This window comes from Zeus faber, assembly GCF_960531495.2.
Source record: "Zeus faber genome assembly, chromosome: 20".
In the NCBI taxonomy this organism is placed as follows: Eukaryota; Metazoa; Chordata; class Actinopteri; order Zeiformes; family Zeidae; genus Zeus; species Zeus faber.
The window spans coordinates 12045300-12070401 of NC_137207.1; the positions used below are offsets into that span (position 1 = coordinate 12045300).

Sequence of the window (25102 nt, forward strand, 5' to 3'; positions counted from 1 at the left end):
GTGTGGATGTAGAGAGCAGCAAACAGGGATCACTTCGCTCGTTTTAAAGCTTCAGTTCGTAAAGCAAGTCATGATGATGATGATGAAGAAGAAGACGAGTTTAAGCGGCGGTCAGGTAACCTAAACTCACCAAAATTGGGGCTTGTTAGGTTAGGTTAGGTTACCTTTCGTTGCGTACTAGGTTACTTGTGTAATCACACAGTGTCTTTCGTGGTGGTTAACTAATACGTTGCCATAATGTTATGTTAAATGGCATTACATTTTAATCATTTGGCGCAAATTACAGCGAATAATAACGACACCTCGGTCCTGTAGGGCAGTGGCTCTCTGCCTGGGGTCCGCGGACCCGCGGGGTTTCTTCAAGAGGTTTCAGGGGGGATCCCAGCAAAAATGACTGATAGTTGAACTTCACCTTTATTTAATTTACGACATTTTCACAATTACAGAATGTAAACTCATAAATGTTTTCAACACAGTTTCACGGTCATCTCTTTTAACTACCGCATAAGTATACCCTGGACGTGGATGGAGCTTTGGACCAGGTCATATCTAACAATACAAATCTCTTCTCAGATTGGGCTCCCAGAAACAACATATTATGAAATGGGGTCTGTGGCCCATACTTATTAAACTGAGGTTCCTTGATGTGGAAAAGTTTGAAAATCGCTGCTTGAGGCCAGCGATTCTCAGCTATGGACCAGCCAGGGGACCTGGAGGTTCAGCTGGCTGAATGGCGGCGACTCCAGACTCTGAAGGTCCAGCAGCTGGAGTGTTCACTCTTGGCGACCCAGGAGGAGCTCTCCTCCTTAAGGTATCCTATCTCCGAGGCGCATTGTATGCAGTACAATCGTAACTTGTTCCCATGCAACACAAATCGTTAACAGATTAATTTTTCAGGCAACGCTATGATCATCTGGTTGAGGACTTCCATTTCAACTTGGCCACGCTGGAGGACAGGGATAGAGAGCTAGCGCGATATGATGCCATCGACGCCAGGGTTCAGACTGTAGAGAGCGCCAGGTGGTACAATTCATCCATTCCGGTCCTCAAATGAGGGATGCACCGATACTAATACTGGTATCAGGTCCAGTACAGTGTTCATGTGCTCAGGTTCCACCTTGATTTACATGCAAGTCTAGAAACTCGAGAAGAACTGTGACTGTCCCCGGTCTGTTCTAATACTGAAATGCTTCTGGCATTCGCAGACAGGAGGAGCTGAGCCAACTGCGCGTGCAGGTGGACAGGTTCGAGGAGCAGCGGGCCAGGGAGGAAAAAGAGAAGGAAGAGGAGCAGGAACGAATGCAGCACAGGGCCACCAAACACAGGCTGCAGCTGGAGAAGCTGCAGAGGTGAGTTTGGGAGTTTTGGATCAGAGGCGGACTGAGGCTGCGCAGCAACCCTGAATAGACCTAAAGGTTAAAACCGTGATGACAGACCAGCTGAACACGAATGCACAGTGGGCTGTGATGCATTTTTGCGAATAAGAATTGAATAGTTCTGATTGAATTCAATCAGCGCTGCACACAGTGAAATGTTTGATGTTTATATTTTCGAAAATCCAAGATGAATGCAAGCTAATATTATATAACAGTTCAAAAGCCAAAACATCCAGGCATGAATTTCATGTTGACACATGACAGCCTCCCCCGCCAGTCACATGCAGGGATGATGTGTCAAACGCCGACACAAATTTAGAGGTGGTTGCCAACCAACCATGCACCAGCTGTTGGTTGCTAAGACTGTCAAAATTGTTGTTGATAGATAAATAGTTAATTTATCCCCGAAGGGAAATTCCAATTTCCCAGTAGCTCACATCCAAAACAATAGGCAGTAATAATAACAAACAATAGAATAAAAATGAAAAGCTCCAATATCTGAGTTTAAAACTATGACTTGCGATGTAGCTCCATGGCTGGTGACATACAGAAGCAGAGGGAGGAGTATGAGAGGACGAAACGCGACCTGCAGCGCTGCATTCACAAGCTGGAAGGAGAGCTGGCCCTGCAGAGACAGGTATACACACACACACACACACACACACACACACTGGAAATCTCATAACGGATTGATTGAATATTGATGTATTCAGCCTGCCATTATCAATAAACAAGCCATTATGATGACTTGTTTATTGAAAAGGAAATACCACAGGCTGTCCCATCGTCTGTGAATTACACATCAGGCTCCCAGCATCCACCCACACACACACACACACACACACACACACGACGCACGTGTGTTGTGGCGTTTACAGGGCCTGAAATAACCAGTGGTCCAGCCAAGAATATTCAGCAGGGAGAAGACCTTTGAAAGGAACTCGTAAAAGAGCACCAGACAATCTCAGCTGGTTCAATGGTCATTTGGCTCAAATGGTCCAGTGTGTCGGTATATGTACTTAGGCCCGTGTGTGTGTGTGTGTGTGTGTGTGTGTGTCCGCTCCTCACATCTGTGTGAGGTAATGGGAGAAGGTGCTAAAAGCGGAGTGACGAACAGGAGGTGGATGACGCTCTTCTGCTTGTGTTGGCTCTGAGACCGTGATCTGCCAGAAATCTGAGAAAAAAACGTGACTTGCTTCCACCCACACTAGACCCAGTACAAAGAACCATCAGAACCAAACGAATATGTTTTGTATGAGAAGGATTCCAGCCAAATGACAGTTTCTCCTCCCGCTCGTCACCAGGAAATGAGCGCAGGCTTTGAGAAGGAACTCCAACACCGGGAGCACGAGTTCAACTTGCGGATGGATGAAATGCGAGCCACGGCGGTGGCTCATGAAAACAAGGTGGGAGAACTAAACTGTGATGGGTTAAAGCGCAATTTATAGTGAAAGCCGTTAATTGCGACATGTTGGATGTCTCAAGACTAGATTAAGAATTAAGAAAATTAAGAATAGAGCAATAGAAGTGTGTGCGTGTGTGCGTGCGTGCGTGCGTGCGTGCGTGCCTGCGTGCGTGCCTGCGTGCGTGCCTGCGTGTGTGTGCGTGTGTCCCGCTCCAAGGTCAAGCTGCTTTCTAAGGAGTGTGAGTTGCAGTCCCAGGCGTGCCAGCAGGCCACCCAGGCCCTAGACGCCTTGGAGCAGCTCAGCCAGCAGGCACACACCCAGATACTTCTTAAAGAGCAGGAGATCACAGACACCAGCGCCCTCAATGACAACAGGTCCACTGCCCACTGACCCAGTGTGTGTGTGTGTGTCTGGGTTGGGTTATATGGCCAAAGTGCCATTTGATCCACTCATGTAATGGTATTCATACGCACGCAATTGTGTTTGGGGTTGAAGGCACCGCCCACTGATTGTTTCCTTTATGACTGTAGTATGTGGAGGTGTGTATTGGCCCAGGGACAGGGAAGGAGCGAGGGGGGGCAGGCGGAGGCAAAACAGCGCCGTTTTGCATGTATTTTATTGTTCGGTTCGAAAGAAACTGGCACGGAGGCCAAACGGAAAAATGAAAGGCTCGCTGTCAAATAGGGGGAGAGTCCAAAGGGGTTAATTCATATACGCCGTTCATCAATATATGCCTAAAGTATACCGTATATAGACCGTATATATATATATATCTACATTAAATCAGGGAGTTCCTATTGAAGTATTTCTTGGTATAGTGGTATATTACGGCATACTTTATTTATTTATCTATTTATTTATTTATTTATATTTTTCTATCTTAAATATCACAACACAGCTTTATTGTTTTTCCCCAAAATGGTCGATTCTGTTTTCACGGTCAGTCTTTGCTCTGATATGTATTTCTTAGTCTGTATTAAAAAAGAGACAATGGAAAATATCTCTTGACAAAGGCATGCATACTGTTGCAGGATAAAGGAGCTTGAGAACGCGCTGAAAAGGATGGAGAGCAACCTGGAGAAAGAGGAGGCCAAGAACATGAAAAAGTCAGTCACTGATATGGTGCTTTCCCAATCCATCTGGATCCATCGATCCACACCTCTCTGCAAACCTTTCCTGTCTGTCTGTCTGTCTGTCCGTTTTCATTCTTATAAATTTTCATTCTTATTTCTTTATTTTCTTTTTGCTAATTATTGAGACGAGTCATACTTAAAATGACTATGATGTTCAACAAAGCAATGAAAGGAAAAAAAAAAATACTATTATTGATTACTCTCAACAGATCTCACAAGTGTTATTTGGTTGTTAAATATCGATCTAATTGTGTTGATTTATCAATCCCTTGTTACTCGTATGCGTTTTGCCGTCCCTTAGCGGTGTTTAATGAAATGAACCCTCATTTTTTTTTTCTCTCACACTTCACCCGCGGTCCAGGTACAACGATCTGGCCCGGGCTCTGAGAGAGCGCGACACTCGGCTGCAGGCGCAGCAGCAGGCGTTCGGCAAACTGCAGCAGGACGCGGAGAGGGCCGGGGCGGAGAAGCGGCAGCTGCAGAGCGAGCACCAAGATGCGCTGAGGGAGAGAGACGAGACCGTCCAGAAGTAAGGGAGAAATGTTTCTGTTGAAGTGTTGTCACTTTGTAGGCTCTTCTAATTGTTCTGATCAACGTCGCTACCTGCTTGTGTATGAACGCACCAATAGTCGCCCCCAAAATATCATAAAACTATCGAGATTCAAAGATCTCGGACCAAATTATGGAACACATTTTTCATTCATCCTGTCTTATCGTTATGTTATAATTAAGTTTAAATGGTTTAAGTTTTAATGGTTGAAAAAGTCCATACTGTCTTTCCATTAATTCGGCTAAAAAATTATGATATTGATACTTTCTTTGGACTTTTGCAACCGTTTTTTCCGCTTTCATTAAATGTCGCCATAGTCACAAATAAATAGTTTTTATGGAAATATTACCTTTCTTTATTAGACAGAATTTTTTGGTGACATTTTTGAAATATGATTAGTGAATTATGATTTTAATGCACGTCGGATGGTAATATTGGAAAAAGTTGGTAGCAATTCTCATTATGTATAAAATATCAATATAGAAATGTAGAGTGAGCCATCTCATCGATTTGGAAATGAATCTAATCCAATCTTGACCCTTTTTTTTTAATCAGGATCGAATTGTGAGCTCTTGCCCAAGACTTATTATAGCGATATTAGTTTACACTACAAAATGGTATACTTTGTAATTTCATGACAAAACAATAACAAAGACTGCAATACCAGTATGATTTAAGTACTAGTTTCATAACCATGTAAATCGAGGGCCTCTGCCTTCTGCGTCATTTTCTGGAAAGGCTTCGCACGGAGGTGGAGATGACCCGCAGTGGCTGGGACAAGTACATCAAACAGGCCTCTAAGGACACTGTTGCCAAGGATACGGAGCTGCAGGCCCTGCAGGACAGGGAGGCCAAACTGAAGCGGGAGCTGGAGAAAAGCAGGCAGGATTTAGAGAGGTGAGGAGGCAGGAAGACGATAAACGGTGATTTTCAGTTTTGACAACTCAATCTCGTGAATCTGCTCAATCAGAGCCGATCGGTACATTCTTTTTGGGAAAGGCGGACCCTGCCAGCAACAATGAAAAAACGGAAAATCGTGGATCACATGCATAACACAAATACATTGAATGGCTGTTTCTTACAAAGTTCCAGCTAAATAATGATGGGAGAGAGAGAGAGAGAGAGAGAGAGATGAGAGAGAGAGAGAGAGGGACCAGGAGGAGAGGAGAGATATATATATATATATATATATATATATATATATATATATATATATATATATATATATATATATATATATATATATTTTTTTTTTTTTTTTTTTTTTTTTTATTTTTTTTTTTTACACAAATGACCACTATGTTTCTGGGGCAAAACTTTAGCAGCGATAAATTTAGATTTTGTAAGGCGGCAGTGAGGCAAGAGATTTTTCAAGGAAGCAAATGAGTTGTCTTCATTTTCTAAGCATCAGTGATTAAAATGACAGATAAATGTACAAACAATTAGGGCTTTCATGATCATAACTCTTTTAGTTAGCAATTAATTGTCATGATAGTGGATTTTAATGTAATTTTCTTTTTTGTTAATTTCACTCCTCTTATTGTTCATGCCACTATGATAATATAAACATATAATTGTATGGTAATACACACCCGCCTTGTGAATAAGAACCATTTATTTACCTTTAACATCAGAATATAGAAATATGTGTGAACAGTTAATTTTCCTCAACTCAGCTGATGGAAACTTGGCAAATTCACATTCTGTTTGTTGCGACTTTTCTCACACTGGCTTGAAATCCAATTAATCCATTGACATTTCCATGAAATGTGAAATAAAATGAACTAAAACTAAAATGACTGCGATCAGGCGATAATGTAATCATTGTGACAACTCTACATTGCGACGAGAGAGAGAGAGAGAGAGAGAGAGAGAGAGAGAGAGAGAGAGAGAGAGAGAGAGAGAGAGAGAGAGAGAGAGAGAGAGAGAGAGAGAGAGAGAGAGAGAGAGAGAGAGAGAGAGAGAGAGAGAGAGAGAGAGAGAGAGAGAGAGAGAGAGAGAGAGAGAGAGAGGTATTTTTAAATTAAAACCTTTTATTAGTAGGTATAAATTATCATTTAAGACAAAATATTTAGCTTATAGAGCCAAAACAACAGAAAATATTTCATTGTCCGATTACTTATGATACACTTGAGCATTGAGCGAAACAAAAAAATGTTTTCGTGTCAAAATAACAACGGAGAAGCCTCTCTTAAAATGTCTGAACTGTGTATTGACAGTGTAGGGAATCAAATAAAGACTCCCAGCTGACCGCTTGTAATTACATCTCCAGAAGTAGCCGACAACCGTAGAAGGATCATCTTTTTCAGGATGCAGATGGAGGGACGGGGAGAGGCACCATCGGGGTCATTAGTCGGGGGCTGACGAGACAGTAGAGTCTTGGCCCATACCGAGTACTGTTCCAGTTTGGGGGGGAAAAAGCCTAAAATGAAGTTGCATAGCTCACATATATGAGTCTTGCTATTGCATTGGTGTGTGTGTGTGTGTGTGTGTGTGTGTGTGTGTGTGTGTGTGTGTGTGTGTGTGTGTGTGTGTGTGTGTGTGTGTGTGTGTGTGTGTGTGTGTGTGTGTGTGTGTGTGTGTGTGTGTGTGTGTGTGTCCCAGATACAAGCAGCAGCTGAGTTTAGGTTTGGAGAGAGAGCACGCTCTGGACCAGAGGCGTGTCCAGGTGGAGCTGGAGTGGCAGAGACGCTGCGAAGACCTCAAAGCCGAGCATTACCTGGCCAGCGAGGGCCTGATCCAGGTCCTGACGCAGGCCAGGAACCAGGTCAGCCTTCACGGGTGCCTTTTACCGACCGCGAACACTCATGGCGGCTTTATACTTATACGCTTGCATATGGTGTTTACGTGTGCATGAGAGGGCGGTGTTGAATTGACCGAAACCAAAATTGAGATCTGACAAAAGTAAGTTTGAGGTTTCAGCTTTCGAGCGCATAGGCAACTGTGGCTCACAAACGACCCAGCTTAAAATTTGTTTTGTTGTTAGAAAATAAACCCTGGCACATGGCATATTTGACCCATCATATAATGAATTCTAGGGTACACACTAACCTCTACTATTTTTGAGGCTTAATTGAAGGCTAAATTATTGAGTGTTATTTCAACGGTTGTGATGAATGCGCTGTTTCCTTCTGTCGTCAGGCCCAGACAGAGCTGAAGGAGCGTGACCGAGAGCTCCAGGAGGCGACTGCCCTGCTGCACTCTGTCACGGAGGAGAGAGACCGGCTGCTGCAGGTGAGCAAATGATCATTCAAACACGTTGAGTGCTTCTTTTTAGGACTGCAGGGTGTTCAATAGCTGCTACTACTCATGTCATGTTTCTTAATCACACTAACTCATACTGAAAAGAAAACATTTAAACAAAACATGTGAATTTTTTCTTTTTTTAATTTTTTTTTTAATTTTTATCAATTATAGATTGCTTTTAATTTTTTTTTTTTTTTTTAACTATTGTGCTCCACATTTCCCCCTAGATATGTCAACACAGAGATGGTTTGTTTCTCAATTTTTAAAAAGACATTTCCATTTAAAATTTTGGCTCCAAAATGAAGTTCACAATATAAAAGATAATTTCATTTAGTTAATATAATTTTTAATTGTTGATACCAATTGATACCTGGACAGATAGACACAGATCTCAGTTGGAAGTTGTTATGGAAGTGTATTTTTTTGTCAAGATATTGGTGATTAATCATGTTTTCATATCTTCTTTCCAACATTATATAGCCAAAAAAGCTACAGACAATTATATCAAATTATCACCCTACTCCTCCAAGACTCTTTCAACCTAAGACGGATGCACACGGGATCAGACACATGATCTTTCTCCGCTAATAACCCCTGTTAGTAGGGCTGTTCCCTCCAGGGCCTCAGACCCCCCCGCAGTGGACCGTGGTGGGTAAATTAGTGGCTGGGATGCCTGACCTATACATATTCCTTCCTGGCTGGTCATTAATCCACAACATTTAGCGAAGGCTTTAAATAGAGGCTCAATGGAGCCTGTGGAGGCCCATTGAAAAGTCAGCATGCTTTTCCTCGTTCACCCATGACCTTCTCACTTGGCCCCGAGTAGTCTAAACCAGCCACCTAGCGTAGAATAATGGATCTGGGCATCTGAAGCATTTTAGATACTGTATATGTGATCGAGAAAAAAAAAATGACTAGGTCAATCGTTAGGCTCATAATATCCAGTCTGAGCCTGTACTCTCTCGTGAAAGTACTTGATTGATAAAAAGCTTAGAATTCATATGTAGTATGTGTAGTGAAAAACTGCCATCGGCCCCATCTCTGAAGCTGTTTCAGGCATTAGCCTTTTCTTTAAGTGTCCGCAGCAGCTTGTTGGCCTTTCAGCTTGCCTTTCTTCTTGCCGCTGAGAATCAAATGATCCAGGTGGCCTTTTGAATGTTTGGCCAGCTTAAATAACTTAACAATACCTTTTGTGGTTGATTAAAAAGAAAAATAAATAAATAAATGGAATCAAACAAAAAAAAACGAAACAACTTTTTGGTTCACGGAGTTCACTGAGCCTCTTCGTTTATTACAGAGAGAGAGGAAGAGAGGGATTGATTTTGACTGTTCTTTTCTGGGAGGGATGGATACATGAAGCTAGATAAGGAATGTTCCCAACTTCATGGGGCTATACAGCTGTTGTGTCCATCCAAGTGTATCGTAAAGTACGAGGGTAGCAGCTTTGTTTTTCTTCCCGGTTTGTTATGGTGTTGAACACAAAGTTACAGCTCCTTGGCAAAGTCCAGTTTTTTGGCATTAAGCCTTAAAACAACGTGCAAGTTCAAGTTGAGTGCCTTGTAAGAGTAAATCTCCCAACAATGTGGCTGAGCCCACCCACTCCTGGAGTGTTATCCAAGCAAGTTCTGAACAGTTATTGCATAATTGTTGTACTTGCTAAGTGGATGAAGGCATGAAACGGTCAGACATGCTTACATCTGACACAGGGACACACATGAAGTATTTACAGATCGCTGAAAAGGTCACGACCTCTTCAGATATTCCGTTAACATTCTCAAGGAGTGAAGTATTAAGTATTTTTAGATACGAGTAATATTTGTTTAAGAGGTTAGGGCCCTTTTCAACGGGTGTTTACAGCCATCTTTATTTTCGCACATCCCTCCGGGATGTCGATGTCATAACACAATACTTTTTAGGTATAATAAAGTGTTAAGTAAGTTTGCGTCACAGACTGCAAAACAATGGACTTAGCACCACCTGTTGGTTTCTGGAGAAATGATTTGAAGCCTTAGGCCTTGGGTCTTAAAATTGTGCATTTAACTTGGGTGATGATGCTTGAGGATACACACATTCTTTGGATTAACATATCTGCTCTTCGTGTCATCTCTGACAGGGTCTCCAACTGAGTCCAGAGAATCGGGCGTCAGAGGAGATATCCAGTCTGCAGCAGCAGAACAGAAGCCTCAGGGCGGTGGTGGCTCAGATGAGGAAGGACATGGAGGGCCTTAGTGGCAATATTCAACCCCTAGCTCAGACCGCCCTTCCACAAGCAGTTACATCTGTTCCCTCCACCAGCGGCAGATCGCAGGTGGAGACTGGACAGCTGGCCGGCTCTGCCGGCCGACACACAGCCCAGCCTCCTGGAAGATCCTGCACAAGTAGGCCTGAAGGTAAGAGCAACTGTGTCCATTGCAACGGTTCAGGATTTCAACTGTGTTGATGGCCCATATGTGTGTCTTTAATTAGAAACAAATCAAGACTACAAACCATGTAAAAACAAAAAAACAAACTTGCATTTAATTTTGTGCATTTTCTTTTTTTGCCACAAGAAGGAACACCTGTCCACCATAACCTGGGCAAAACAAACCAAGAAGGCCAAGTTAGAATCCAAATTGAGTCTTTGGTTCTGTGTAATAACTAATCAAATATTGACTCTATTTTTTTGCACTTGATCTGCCTGACATTCTTTTAAACCAGGAATGGGGCTTTTTTTTTTTTTTTTTTTTTTTGTCACTTTCTGTGGTGTTTTTCACAATGGAGGCCACCAGCAGTACAAGTAGTATAAGCATTTTAGTTAAGCATTCATCAGTGAAGCCTGTCTTGAGCAGCATCCCTAATACGAAAGAGACATAGTCATTTGAGCTAGAGCCTGAACTAGGAAATGGGAATGGGAAACAACACATTGCTATTGACTGTTTGCATGTGGGTATGACTAATAGATTGGAGAATGTCATTGTGGTGTGGGGATGGTGTGGGTTGAGCAGCCACACCTGGGTCTAGGTGATTGGGCCCAGGATCAGTGTGGCTGTATACCTGTTGCTCGTTGATTGGTCTAATAATCAACAGGTAAAACCTCATCCACACACACACACACACACACACACACACACACACACACACACACACACACACACACACACACACACACACAGAGGAGAGGAGGACTTGTCATGACATACTGTCCATCTGCTCCGGGGCTTGTTCCACTTAGCCCACTCGCTACAATAAACATGTGTGTCTTCTACCCCATCGTCTGTGTCTCTGTGCCGGGGGGCCCGGAGGATGTGTGGCGGGCAAAACTGTCACCCATGTACTGTAATTAAAAAAATTCTAACACTACAAATGTGACCCATGAAACAAAAAAAGTTCAGTAATCCTGTCGTTATTTATATTCAACAGTAGTGATAACTATACAGCTGTCTCGCATTTTGTCTTTGACTTGAATGTGATATCCTTGCGTCCTGCAGTTACCCCAGAATACACCCAGGCTCTGGAGCAGGAGGTCTCCGAGCTGAAGGCGCAGTGCAGACACTTAGAGGAGCAACTAGAGGGCGCGACCAGCCCCGCCAATCCGGCTCCAGCCGCAGTACCGCCCCCCGTGGACCCGAGCAACGCATACCTGCAAGACCACATCCGCTCTCTCAACGAAACCATCGGTAGGCGCGATTACCGCACTCCGATCCCCCAGAACCGGCGCACGTCTCATTCCAAACGCTTGAGGCTTTGGTGGTCACTGTCTAGGATGTGTTGTACGTTTGAGTGACCCCCACCTCCCTCCGTCTTAGGTGGTCTGCGTGTGGAGAAAGTGTCCAACGCAGCAACTCTGAAGAAGCAGGCGGTGAGAATAGCTCACCTGGAGGCTTCCCTCGCCAGCCTCACACAGCAGGTACAACCCCAATGCCAAGGCACAGGAAAGTTACATACAAGGACTAAATACTGTTAATGGTGTTGGTGAATTGCTAATATCCCCACAATTCTACAGTTAAAAACAGACAAACCCTTAACTCCACCTTTTCAAGATTCAAGATTCAAGATTCAAGATTTTTATTTGTCACATACATATACATACTTCCATACATATATGCAGTGAAATGTAATGCAACGCACCCGGTGATAGCACACAATAAGTCCTAGGAAAAAGTACAAAAATAAAATAAAATAAAAAGTAGAAAATTCCTTTCTAATAGACCGACTAACTGACTCCTAAAACGTAATACAGTAAGTGGAATACTTATAGAATAAGATAAAAAATATATAGAATAAAATACAATAAAAAATAAATTGAAATAAAATGGAATAGGTTGAAGGAATATGGCTATGTATATACAGATATGTGCATTTAAAGTGGCATGTGAATTAAAGTGGCATGTGAATGTGAATAGTGTGAGGTAGTGTTTGGGATAATACAGCACAGTATACAACAGTACGGCGCAGCAATACGGCATCACGAACAACCCTGAACAGTGATACAGTATGCGGTACAGTATGCTACATACAGTACAGTAGGTAGTGGAGCCTAGTGCATGGCTCAGTTAGGACCCCTGGTGAGGTCAGCGTTGACAGTTCTGATGGCTTGAGGGAAGAAACTCCGTCTCAGTCTCTCTGTTCTCGCTGCGTGACTGCGGAGGCGCTTGCCTGACCGCAGCAGCTGAAACAGTCCGTTGTTGGGGTGATGAGGATCCTTCATGATCCTACGGGCTCTGCTACTACACCTCCTGGTGTATAACTCCTGCAAGGGGGGGAGGGTAGTTCCAGTGGTACGTTCAGATGAACGCACCACCCTCTGCAGGGCCCGCCTGTCCTGGGCAGTACAGTTCCCAAACCAGGCAGTGATGTTGCCTGTCAGGATGCTCTCCACTGCTCCAGAGTAGAAGGACTTGAGGATCCTCACCGAGACCCGGAATTTCCTCAGCTGCCTGAGGTGGTAGAGACGCTGCCTCGCCTTTCTCACCAGAGTGTCTGTGTGAACAGTCCATGTTAAGTCCTCTGTGATGTGGACTCCCAGATATCTGAAGCTGCTCACCCTATCGACAGAAGTCCCATTAATCCACAAGGGCGCGTGCGTCCTCGATTGTGATCCACGCCTAAAGTCCACAATCAGCTCCTTGGTTTTGCTGACGTTCAGGTGGAGGCTGTTGTCCTGGCACCAGAGTGACAGGTCAGCCACCTCCTCGCGGTAGGCCTTCTCATCGCAGTCGGTGATCAGGCCCACGACCACGGTGTCGTCAGCAAACTTGATGATGGTGTTGGAGCTGGACCTGGCCACACAGTCATGTGTGTACAGGGAGTACAGTAGGGGGCTGAGGACGCAGCCCTGGGGGGATCCTGTATTCAGGGTGAGGGAGCTTGACATGTACTTCCCCACCTTGACCACCTGGGGGCGGCCTGTGAGGAAGTCCAGGATCCAGGTGCACAGCGGAGCATTCAATCCTAGCTCCAACAACTTGACAGCCAGTCTGGTGGGGACTATGGTGTTGAAAGCTGAACTATAATCAATGAACAGCATTCTCACATAGGCCCCCTTCTGGCCATCCAGGTGCGTGAGCGTGGTGTGCAGTACCTGGGAGACCGCGTCACCCGTCATTCATCTGATTTAGCGTCTGCCTCACCCCTTCTCCACCCACCTTCCTCTTAACATCAGTGCCACGCCAAGCAAGTGGGGGCAGAGGAGCTACACCTGGAACTTGCCAATCACAAACGGACGTGGGCATCGGGGGAGGCAGCCCTTCGGCAGCGACTCGCCACAGTGGAGATGGAGCTGGAGGAGTCCAGGAGAGAGAAGGAGGAGTTTCAGAGGGGAAACATTATTAACAACCTGGAAACCCTCGCCCTGGGAAATCAGGTAAAAAAACGTCCTCTACATATGAAGTAAATAACATTATCGCCGATTCATCACCCAATAAAAAGACAGTCGGCGTATCTAACATTTTGTCTGTCTGTCCGGTACAGCCTTTGGTGCCAAATCAAATGTTTTTTCTGAGATCCTTGTATTAAATGTCAATGACGAAATGTGATCACATTTCGGACATCATGTGTTTCACGACAGGTATCCGCTCTGAAGTTGGAAATTGCTAGCGGACGGGAGCCCATTGTGTGCGAAGAGGTAACACGAGAACTCCACCTTTTCTCTCGGCACATTCGTGACCAAATATGAAAAAGATGCGTGTTTTTTTTTTTGTTTTTTTTTTTAATCACAAAGCCGCTCTACCGCCCCTCGCCAGAGTGAGATGGTGCGACAGCTCCGGGAGGAGAACCTGCTTCTGCGGCGGCAGCAGTTCAGCCTCGGCGCCCCCCTCCTGCAGGCCAAGCTGAAGCAGGCGACTGTCTGCATCGTCCGTCTGAGCAAGAAGAAGCAGCAGCTCTTAGAGGTCAACAACAGCCTCTGTGCCAGGCTCATCGCCGCTGGACAAGAGGGTACTGTGGACAGCTGGCTCACTGCATTCATATTTCAACATTGTTAAAATATTATTATGGTTTTACAGAAATTACGATGGTATTATGTGAACTTGACTTCTGGTCATTGAAGCCATTTCTTGTCTTTTAGAGGCAAATTTGTCTCACGTTCCAAGGCTTTCTGCATGTTTTATCTCACTGTGGCGCTGGTTTTGTCGCTGTGTTGGTGCACCACGGCGGGATAAAGACAGGTTTAGCATTCTGACGAATTCCCATGCAAGATTCTCAGTCCCCTCATCCTCATTGTCGCCCCCCCCCCCCCCCCCCCAAAGTCCACCCGTCGGCCGTCAGACCAGCTGAGTCGATGGAGCCGAAGAGAGAAGGCTGCTTAGTGGAGCAGCACAAGAAGGGCCAACTGTCTGCTCTGGAGCAGATGCAATACCAGCTCACTACGCAGGTGAGTGTCTCTTCTGTTTCCACTCACCTGAGCAGTGATGAAGTAAAATAGATGATGCTATACGTATGCATTTGTAATCCATGGGATAGTTTCCAGTGGCATTACATGTTTACCACCGTTCTGGGGTGGGATTTTCCTTCAACTGTCATGTGCAAGTAAGGATTAGTTATAATAGCAATTGAGGCTGAAATATGCCTCTCCTTGTTTACCTTGAAACATTGCAGGATGTTTCTGGGTAAATGTGATCTGTTACGGCTTTTAGTGGGTTGACAATGCCCCACCCCCCGAAAAATGTTACAATCCGTTGAAACGTATATCAAGTTCAAGAAGTTATTTGTCACCTACGTATACATACTGTCATACATATATGCATATACCCGGTGATTATGCACAATAAGCGCTATAAACTCCAAAATACTAAAATGTGCGTAAGCGGCACGAGGCGCTCGCGCAGGCGGCCATCTGCGATCTCTTCCGTCAACTGAATGCTGATTGGTTGAACAATGTATTCAGTTGCATAATAATACTGGAGCAAAAGAGGAATCTTGAAGATGGAGTCCTTATCAATCAAACACTATCATAACTCTTCTTCTGTTATGCCTCTGGTAATAACTGGTTTGGTTTGGTTTGGCGGGCGCCACGCTCTGGTACACATGTGAACGTTGCTGCAATTATGTTAGTATAACATAATCAAACATATGTTGGTAAGCCTTTCACACCCATACCTTGCTTGAATATCAACTGAGGAGTATATATTTGATCTCACTCTTTCTTTATCAACGGTACTATTCAAGGGGCGCAGTACTGAGGGGTTGTTGACTCTCGGGTGATGTAATTCCCCTCTAGGCCAACAGAGGGCGCAGCATTTTCAGTAATGCCTCTCCCTTCTCAGGAGCTGCAGTATGCCCAGAGAGAGCTGAGGCAGGAGGCTCCCGTCGTGGTAAGGACACTCGGCTCTGAAACAGACAGCAAAGGAAGGGGCCAAAAAGGGGCTGCCGACCCGTGGAACACAGCCAGACGTGAGGTAACCCTGCCATCCCTGAATAGTGCACGATATGAAAATCGCCTGCGATAGTGGATGAGCTGCGCAATAATGCAGTTGTAATTGCAACACCAAATGAATCAGAATAAGCACAGAAGAATAAGCGATGGTGGTAGGTTCTTACCTTTTTTTGTGAATCTCTCTGAAATGTGTTTTTCTTTTTTTACCTTTTTAGCAAAGGGGGAGCAAAGAGAACGCGCCTCCTCTCAGCCAATCGCAGAGTTGCTTACCTGTCGATAGCGGATCACCATCCTCGAGCCCGTCAGGTACCCTGCTGTCGCCAGTGGCAATGGAGGACTCTCTCAGGGAGGTGTGGCAGATACTGGACCGAGGCCTCAGCCCCTCCCTGCTCACTGAAGGTACATCATCAGGGAACCCTCACCCTTTGGTTTTTGGAAGTAGTCTTTCAGCCTTTCGTGGTAACACTTTGTGCCCGTATGACCATCCATATTATTTTGAGGAGACCGCAAATTACTGATATGATTCTATATTCTTTGACATAAGTTTCATCTCAGAGTCCCAAAGCAATGACCCTGCCAGGTTTCCTTTCTCTACCTGTGTTGTGAACATCATAGTTAGATTTCCAAATTAAGCTGGTTAAAAATAAATTTAAAAAAAAAGAAAAATAAATTCATATTTACCAGTATATATTGGTAATAATGTTCTTGCTGCATGTTAACAATGAAAACTGTCCTCATCATAACTTTTAAACAGTCGTTTGGTGAAATATACCTTTCCTCATCTCCCATAGGCATGTTTAGGGGGATTTGTTCATGGTTATGACCATACTCAAGTTTTTGGGAGATCTGTCTTTTTGTCTGTCTTACCCAGATTCAGATGAGAAGGTCGACACCAATTTCAATTTCTTCTAGCATAGCTCCCGTGAACTTTCCCTAAGCACTAGAGTATCCCTTTGATATTTAGTTTACAATCATACACGCATAATTCAATGACTGCAGTGTTTCCACCGAATTGCATTGTACACCCAGATCCATCCATTGAGTAGGTTGCGTTTTCTGCCGGGTTAACGATAGAATATGCAAAGCTACAGAGGGAGGTTGCCCAATGTGTGGCCTTGCTTGCAGGATTTCAGCCGCTAAAGAGTTCTGTCAACCGTCCAGGGAACAGTTTCCCAACCAACCCATCGGGCTGCCAGGTCTGACTGGAGATCAGTGGCCGTCTGGTCACCTCATCAAAGTGCACAGACCTGGAACGACTCTGTTACCGCTGAAACAAATTGCATTTGACACACAAAAAAAAAAAAAAAAATATATATATATATGTGTGTGTGTTTATATATTATTTTAGATATAACACACTTTCAGAGGTAGTGTGTGCCTTTGCTGCTTCTCTAAGCAGTGTGATAGTGTCTGTCAATATGTACACAGGAACAGCGGCCTTGCCTCAGTCTGGACGCTGGCTGTACCCAGGCTACAGGGTCACCTGGTGTCGTACTCAATTTACTTTACTGAAATCAAACGATTTAGTTGTTGCTTCACAGGCACCGTACTTCAAATCTTCAGAGGACAGTGTACATTGTCATGAAAAGAGTGCACATTGGGATCTCGCGCAAGGTCCAAAATACATCTGCTGGAAGATGCCATGTAGATTTATTGGCCCTGTGACATCACAAAGGATAAGAGACGAACGTATTGTTGAATTCAGGAAACAGCTTTATTCTAAAATGTTTCTGTCTGTTTCTGGGTTTTTTTTGTTTTTTTTTGCTGTGAACCAGACCTGCTTTTTAAATTCTTTAATGCTTCGCCTTTGGTGGACATGAGTCATTGATCCCTTTTGTCTCCCCCTGCAGGTGAGGGTCCGGGGGACAGCGTGGCCCCCGCTGGGCCGAGCAATCTGGGAATCCAGATGAGGGTGCAGGGTGTCAAGGCTCCTGTACAGAACCAGAGTCAGGTCCAGGAGAGTAGCCGCCCCGCCAGGATGGCCTCGCAAATACCCAAAACTAGCAAACCCGGCACCACCAGCAGGGCCAGCAAAATCAGGAACTACAACGTCAAAGACTGAGATCTTCTTTTTTAATGTATTGGTAAATGTAAGTCAGGTTTGACTGTGGAATTTGTACTCCGGGAGTACGTCTGAGGTGGAGAGAAAAGGTTTGGCAGGGTCAGTGAATGGATTAGTGTTCTTGGACCATTGTGTCGGTGCCACATTGCCTCCGCCTCAGACACTTTCTTTTGGCTGAGAAGATGTCCGTCTTGTTGAATGCCAATATGCACAGGGCGCCTTCGTGTTTGCCAGGAAGTGGTCACCGTCGGCCGTCAACGCTGTGGGGTCGTGGGATTAGGGGAACTTTCGATTCAAGAAAAATATATTTTGAGAAACTTTTGATTCCCACGTGTCATTTATCGTGTGCACGGATAAAATGGGAAGATTTGAGGCAGTTTCACCAGCTTTTAAAACCCAGTGTCTCACTGTGCTTTCAGTGCACAGCGTGTGCTCTCTGTGGAAGCAACGTGTAAATAGCACATTTAAATTGGTCAAAACGAGTAGAATACAATATAATATATATTTTCATTTATTGCACACTGCGCCAACTATTATAAAGACATCCATTGTGAATGAAGATGTACTCGACCCAATAAAACGGGTTCCGAGTGTGACGTTCTCGCTGAACTGTGGTAACCTCGCCGGTCAGACGAGCCTTTTCGATGACGTCACATCCCTTCGCTGTCCCGGCAACAGGCTCCGCCTCTTAATCACCCTATCGCCCGGCAACGCCCGCCCGCCCGCTCTGATTGGCCGAGCCCTCACACCCCCGCCCTGCGATTGGCTGCAAGACGCGTCCATTAGGATGTTCGCGGTGCGCACTGCGCAGGTCCACGTGTGCCGTTGCCGGCTCTCCTCTTTCCTGTGGCGTCACCTTTCGAAAGTATTGCGGTCGGTGTTGACAATAACAGCAGGTTTTGGTTTAATTTTGTTTACCATCACACACGTTCATCCATTGTATTTTAATAAAATACAACTTTAAACATTTCAAAAACACCCGGAGCTGCTTCTTTTTTTCCCATATCGACGAAAGATAAATGTAATATCGCAGTTTTTTTTTTTTGTTTTTTTCTTTGGTGTCCGCCGACGTCCATTATTATTATTTTTTTCCCAACCACTTGTGCTGTTAAATGTCGATGCCGGTGAAACGTTAAGGTTATTTTTTATTTTTTTCTCCTTTTCTTCTAATTCTTGTTTGAGCGCTGCAAAAGGTAAGGGTCGAGACGGTGACAAATAATCTCTTGAACTTGAACTTGGATGAATTTTTTTTACCGGTCTGCAGCCCTTCCCGAACCTGGGTCCGGCGGTGCGCCAGAGGTCCTCGACAGAATCGCATTTATATATATATATATATATATATATATATATATATGTGTGTGTGTGTGTGTGTGTGTGTGTGTGTGTGTGTGTGTAAATATGTGTTCATTATTGCTTTTACTTCGCATTGTAAAATGTTCTCAAGAAGACTGAAGATGCTTTGTCACATGCAGCCATATGAACATAATTCTTTTATAAATATTCTCCATTTATTTATGATATATTTTAATGTAGATATACCGGTATATAGTTGAATGCTGGTTTTTTTTGTTTGTTTCTTGTATGTATATATATTTTTTTCTTCAAAAATATATATTTACTTAACCTCGCAAATGATGGTGGAGATTTGGTAAATTTCGCCAGCCTCCTCTGTGAGCAATATTTAAGTAAATATTGGACCACATGGACGATAAAGTGTGCACACCTTTTTTGGGTCTCGCCATCAAAAAGTTTAGGACCCCCCCCCCCCCCCTGTCTCAAAAGAAAAAAGACAGAATGAACTCCAGTAACCCCGCCTTGCTGCTACTTCATTTTTTTTCCTCCTCCTCTGCAGCGAATTGCACCATCCCTGGCTGGGTTCGGGAGCCATGCCTCTCCTCTCATTGGACTGAGCGGCGGAGCCCAGCCTCAGCCCATGTGGCGTGGCCAGCGAGAGAGAGAGACATTTAAATTCATCGGAGAAAGAGACTCAAAGGAGCGAGAGGAATTTTAGGGAACCGGGCGGAGAGAGCAGACCCCCGCCGTCCCCGCCCCCCCCCCCCTCGCCCCCGGTGAACACAGCGTGGAGACAGCGGAGGATAAAGGGGATTACCGAGGGAATACATGCCAACCGGGTGCTAACAGTTGCCGTGATAAGGACATCGATTCGAACGTCGCCCTACTAGACAGGTGAGTTAACCGGTTTCACCAAAAACAAAAAAAAAATCCAACACGTTCAGCCATGAACGCAGCACGAGGCTGAGCGCAGTTCCGCTGGTGATGCGTTCGAATAACGCCCATCGGCTCGGTATTGTGCGTTGCGAGTTGGTGCTCTTTTCGTCATCCCCTGGCAGTTGTCAGGCAAGTCATGAGATGGCCGCTGGATTAAGTTAATGCACTTGTGGCTTGTCTACACTAACATTGATCGAATCGTGTTTGCCGGTATGCTATAATTTCGGTAAGCTATAATGGGCCGGGCGATATGCCGATAGAATGTCAATATCGTCATATGACTAGATATCGTCTGGGATTTTGGATGTGTAATATCGCGAAATAGTGACATGTTGTCTTCTCCTACTCTCGTATGGACGTTTCCTGAACTTCATACACCTGGGTCGTAATATCCATATTGCTGGTGTTTTTTGCTCAAATATGTCTTGTGTGTAAATTATCCAAAAGCAAAATGTCACCCAATAATCATATCGAGGTAGAAGATATCTACTGTAATCTGCATGCTGTTTGTATTTCTAGGAACGTCATCGTTTTTCTGTCATGCATCACGTTTCCCATTACTCACATTTGGGACTATTGGTCAGGGGTTCCCGACCTTTTTCTATATCAAGGAGCGATTTGATCCACGACAGGCCACCATTTGACATGTCTCTGGGATCCGAGAAGATTTCCATGATTAGATATGGTTTAGTCAGAAGTCCCACACCTGTCTATAGTGTTAGTGAGGTAACAGTGCAACTAGGACCAATACAGTCATGATTTTGGCGCTGAACTGATGAACGCTGAAGTTTGCTGCCACCCCCAACATCTGAAAGAGCCCCGGAGGTGAACCACAGCTATAGGACATTGAGTCGATAGGTGTTGCACGCTTTCTTTCACTGCGAGTCTTATGTATTGTCACATCCCGCTTTTCTCAGTCCTGAGCATTGGCGCACGTTGTGACTCTCAGAAAATTTAAACCAAAGCCTTTTCAAGGCATGTCCTCTTAGAACTAATTGTACTGCAGAAGAATAAGGAAAGTAAATTGTGTCTGTGGGACTCAGGATGTCGGGGTGTGTAATTTAAAACGTTCTAATGTAGGCCGAAGATATTTGCCAAAATATGAATAATACTCTAGGCTCCATGTAGAATGAAATTGACATTGTACACTGCTTGGTTAACATATCAATCAATCTCAAGATGACAGTTTGGGTTAAGATAATTTTTGGTGAGGATTGACCACATTTCTGAATCTTTTTGCCTTATACTGGAAAAACTGAAAACATCGATGGCTGAATGACGAAAGTAATGATTAATCGCACCCTTAATTTGATGCATGTTATGCTGTAGTCAGTGCGTGCTGCTCCACTAGAAAGGGGCAGTGTGTACTCGAGCCAAGTTGAGGAATTTGCCGTGCCATGTGGCGGACTCTGACGCCGCCGGTACAACCATGTGGCCTGTGTGGTCACATACATCAGAGCTCCATTTGTACTACCTGGCCAGGGTGGGGAAAAACAGGGAAGGGCTGTTTTTGTTATTTTCAGATTTCAACTATTGGTTGTCCCAGCGTGTGATTATCTGTACCGTTTGTGGGGCGTCTCTCTCGAAACCAATTTACAAACCTAACCCAAGCTTTCAAGGCCCGCTTAACTTGTATCGACGCCCTCAATCATCGCCATGTGTGTAGCAATCAGGAATTAAGACTTTCGTATTGTCGTGTACCAAACTCTGGGCGCTTTTCAATGGGGAGGAACATGTTTGACATGTCTTGTATTGTTTTGTCTTGTAGCATACTATATAGGAACCAAGCAAAGACAACCTAAGCTGGAGTAGGCTTTTCATTGTGCAGTATAGTCACCGGGCTAGTCCAGATCTTAATGTCTGATTCGTCATGATGACATCCCGCATTGATTTTGTATGTCTACTGTAGAGCTTGTTGTCCTGGTCTTGATGACCACCTGCTTTGTCAGTAATCACAAGGGCATAAAAAAAATTCCAGTGATCTTTAAAGTCATTATATGTTGAGAGGCTCTATCTTAGCTACATAACATGTACCCTTAGATTAGATTTGTTGTTTTTGGATTCATTTATATTTGTATGAAAGCACAAGTTTCCATCGGAAACTATGATAACAATTTCAATATTCAGCTATTACATCAAAAAATGTTCCCAAGTTCAAGAGATTATTTGTCACATACATATAAATGCAGTTGTACATATGCAGTGAAATGTCATGACACCCGGAGATTACGCACAATAAGCTCTATAAGCTCTAAAGGTACTATAAATACTAAAATGTGCGTAATCTACATGAGGTGCTCACCAGGAAGCTAGTTTTGCATCCCGCCAATGGCGTCCTATCACTTGATCTGGGACAGGTACGGCTCGATGCCGCATCCAAGGTGCTCCAACAGCTCCAATAATCCCCCAGCCCTTTCTGTGAGCCAAATCCATTTAGGCTCCTTGCACACATCATGCACGTGGCTGTTGACACAGAACATCTTATCACTGCATTTTCTAGGTAAAAGCTTCTGTCTGTGTCCTCATCAAATCAAATTCTGTAGATGACGATGCTGAGGTCTTCTGGGAAATGAGACGCTGATCAGTGGAAAAGGCCGCGTAGCATTTAGTTTTCTCCTCATTGACGCTGGGGCTGAACAATATGGAGGAATCTCCATGAACACCATAGGGAATTTTATACAATGTCTGACATGGTGGGTGTTTCTTTTGGACTCCAGAACTCACTGCTTAGCTTTCTGGAGGTGTAGTGGGCCTAATTCAAGAGCCTAATTAAAGAGGGTTGGCACTCACGGTGGTTGTCCTGGCTTGGGAGCCAACTCGCCCATTTGGAGCTGGTTTATGGATATTTATGATGGCACTGCCTGAGTGACTCTCATTAAATGTAGGGATAAATGTGAAAAGTTGTACGGCTAGTTATGAGAACAAGAGTTTGTACCATAACATCCAGTGTATTGGATAGAACTAATTTTTTAAAATGGAACTTCCTCAGCGGACCTGAGAGTTTTAGTCATATTCCATAGTTGTGTATCACGAGGGGATGTAATAGTTTAATGAATATTTAGTCCTTCAACATAATTGATCTTTCTTATCATCAATTTGATGAATGTTTAAATATGTGCTATTTGCAAACAATTACTTGGTGTCATAATATGACAATATCTTGTTTTTTTGACTATAAGCGATAATATTTGATTTATTGCCCAGCTCTAATAGACACACAGCTAGACTGCCTACTGTTGTGCAGATTACTGTATATCTTTGATTCACTTTTTTCTGGTTTATCTGTGTGTAATGCATAGCTCTTGCTATGTTATTGTTTATCTTATAACCATCAACCATTATTATTATTATTATTATTATTATTATTATTATTATTATGTTTTGTTTCTTTGGTTTGTTTTTTAGAGATGGGCCTGATCCCGTATTGGTATCGGCGATGCCGACATTATTCACTCATCGTTTATCGGACTGACCTAGCCGATCCAAATTCCATTCCATAGCTTGCGCTGGACCATGAATCCACAGTTTATTTTAAAATTGAATGGTCTGTCTCCTCGGGGATTCAACTCGGCATATCATTAACCTATAAAGCGCAATGCGCAAATAGCGAATTGGCAATTGGCATCGGGTAAACAGTCACTGCACAGCAGCCATTCAGGTGTGTTGTAGGGCTGAAGGAACGAAATTCAAATAGAATTTGAATATTAAAAAAAATAAAAACACTTAATATAAATAAAAACATACATTGCTATTAGATTGTGTATTTTTTATCAATAAATAATTGATACATGTTTTGGCTAATGGTAGTGAATCAATTCATATGTGATGAACAATAAAGTTCAATATAAGTTCATCCAGTTTGTTGTACAGTGAACACACATTAGAGAGAACTATTCCCGGTAACGTTGTGTGAAGTCGGCGGGAACGCACAAGCGCGCCGGCACATTTCCCTCTCCTCCAGCGCATCACTGTGTATACAAGGGAAAGTTTGACCAGAATATCCACAGATGTGGCGATGAAAGCAGGAAATAAGCCATCACAGACGGAATGTCCTCTAGTGCAGATGTTCTCAACCACCGGGCATTTTCCACTAGGCCGTGAGAACACGCCTCCTGCAGTAGCAGGAGACGGAGTAAATAAAATACATCTTGAGTTTTTATTTGCTTTATTTGGAGAAAAGATCGTTCTGATCAGAGCTGCATAACCGTGCGTAACCCCCCCCCCCCCCCCCCCCCCGGTGCTGGATTTGAGCATTAACATTTTTTTTATATTTGAATATTGAAAATAATAAAGCATCCAAATTTGAATGGGATTATACAGGTATATCTGCAACCCTAAATAACTGGTACTGGAATCAGTATCGGTATTAGCACATATGTATCGGATCGGAACTGAAAAACAGTGGATCGGAGCAGCTCTTTTATTTTTATGCATTACCAATTTATGGTAAGAAATGAACGAGTGTGTGTGTGTGGAGGGATTTACCACTTGAGCAGGCAGCTGTGAGGCCTATTGTCCAGTGAATGGCGAGGGGTGGGGTGATGTCAGTAACCAGCAAAAAGGGTGCATTATTAACTCTCAGCTGTGAGCATTATAGACGCATCCTCGCGCTCACTTCCTGAAATGAGCGGTGTGGTGTGACACCAGGCGAGGTTCATGCTATTTGCTTGACATGCTGGTGTTGCATGGCTTGGCTGTGACATGCACACTGAGCAGTGAAAATCAGAAAAACGTAGGCTCTCACCCAAGTGGTCTGGTTTTCCAGGTCATTTCCATCTAACTTACTTCTCTTACACTCTTACTGGTCTATTTGCAAATAGACTGATCTGATCTGCAAATAGACCTTTTAGAAATGACCAAAAGATGTTGTTATTGTTGTTTTTTGCATGTAATTTATTGTCCTCAGCGTGACCTGGGTAAGATGCTAGACAGAATCAATGTGTCAACACTGCTCTTTTTGCCTCTACACCGCACTGTGGATCTGGCCTCCAAAATGATGTTGTATGGAAAATGCTGGGTATGAACCACTAGGGCTGGGCAATATAACGTTGTAATATTATTATTGTCTTATGAGACGAGATAGCTTCCAGGATTTTGGTCAGAAAAGTAAATGTTGTCTTTAAGGCTTCATTACAGTCAAGTAGTTCAATTTTCTGAACTTCATAGACTGCTCCAGCTGTTCTAGTCAATGCCTCTCTCTACCTGCTTGTTTATAATATCCACATTACTAGTGATTGTTTCTTAAATA

At 43.8% G+C, this 25102-nt stretch overlaps 2 protein-coding genes across 3 annotated transcripts in view; both read left to right on the forward strand.

The window, feature by feature from the left end:
* The first annotated feature begins 691 nt into the window (after nucleotides 1–691).
* On the forward strand, nucleotides 692–18551 carry ccdc57 (coiled-coil domain containing 57). The gene is made up of 21 exons (XM_080021205.1): nucleotides 692–811; nucleotides 898–1020; nucleotides 1206–1349; nucleotides 1905–2013; nucleotides 2681–2782; nucleotides 2999–3156; nucleotides 3814–3888; nucleotides 4277–4444; nucleotides 5204–5362; nucleotides 7070–7232; nucleotides 7607–7699; nucleotides 9825–10101; nucleotides 11179–11367; nucleotides 11497–11597; nucleotides 13353–13553; nucleotides 13758–13814; nucleotides 13933–14125; nucleotides 14437–14561; nucleotides 15454–15585; nucleotides 15779–15962; nucleotides 17414–18551. The coding sequence occupies exons 1-21, from the start codon at nucleotides 693–695 to the stop codon at nucleotides 17623–17625; spliced, it is 3084 nt and encodes a 1027-aa protein (XP_079877331.1). The 5' UTR covers nucleotide 692; the 3' UTR covers nucleotides 17626–18551.
* A 1091-nt stretch (nucleotides 18552–19642) lies between these two features.
* The window catches only part of fasn (fatty acid synthase), a 35719-nt gene continuing 30259 nt past the window's right edge, over nucleotides 19643–25102 (forward strand). For both annotated transcript variants that reach the window (XM_080020752.1, XM_080020753.1), the window contains exon 1: nucleotides 19643–19812. The gene's annotated coding sequence lies outside the window, so the exon portion shown is untranslated. The remainder of the gene's footprint in view (nucleotides 19813–25102) is intronic.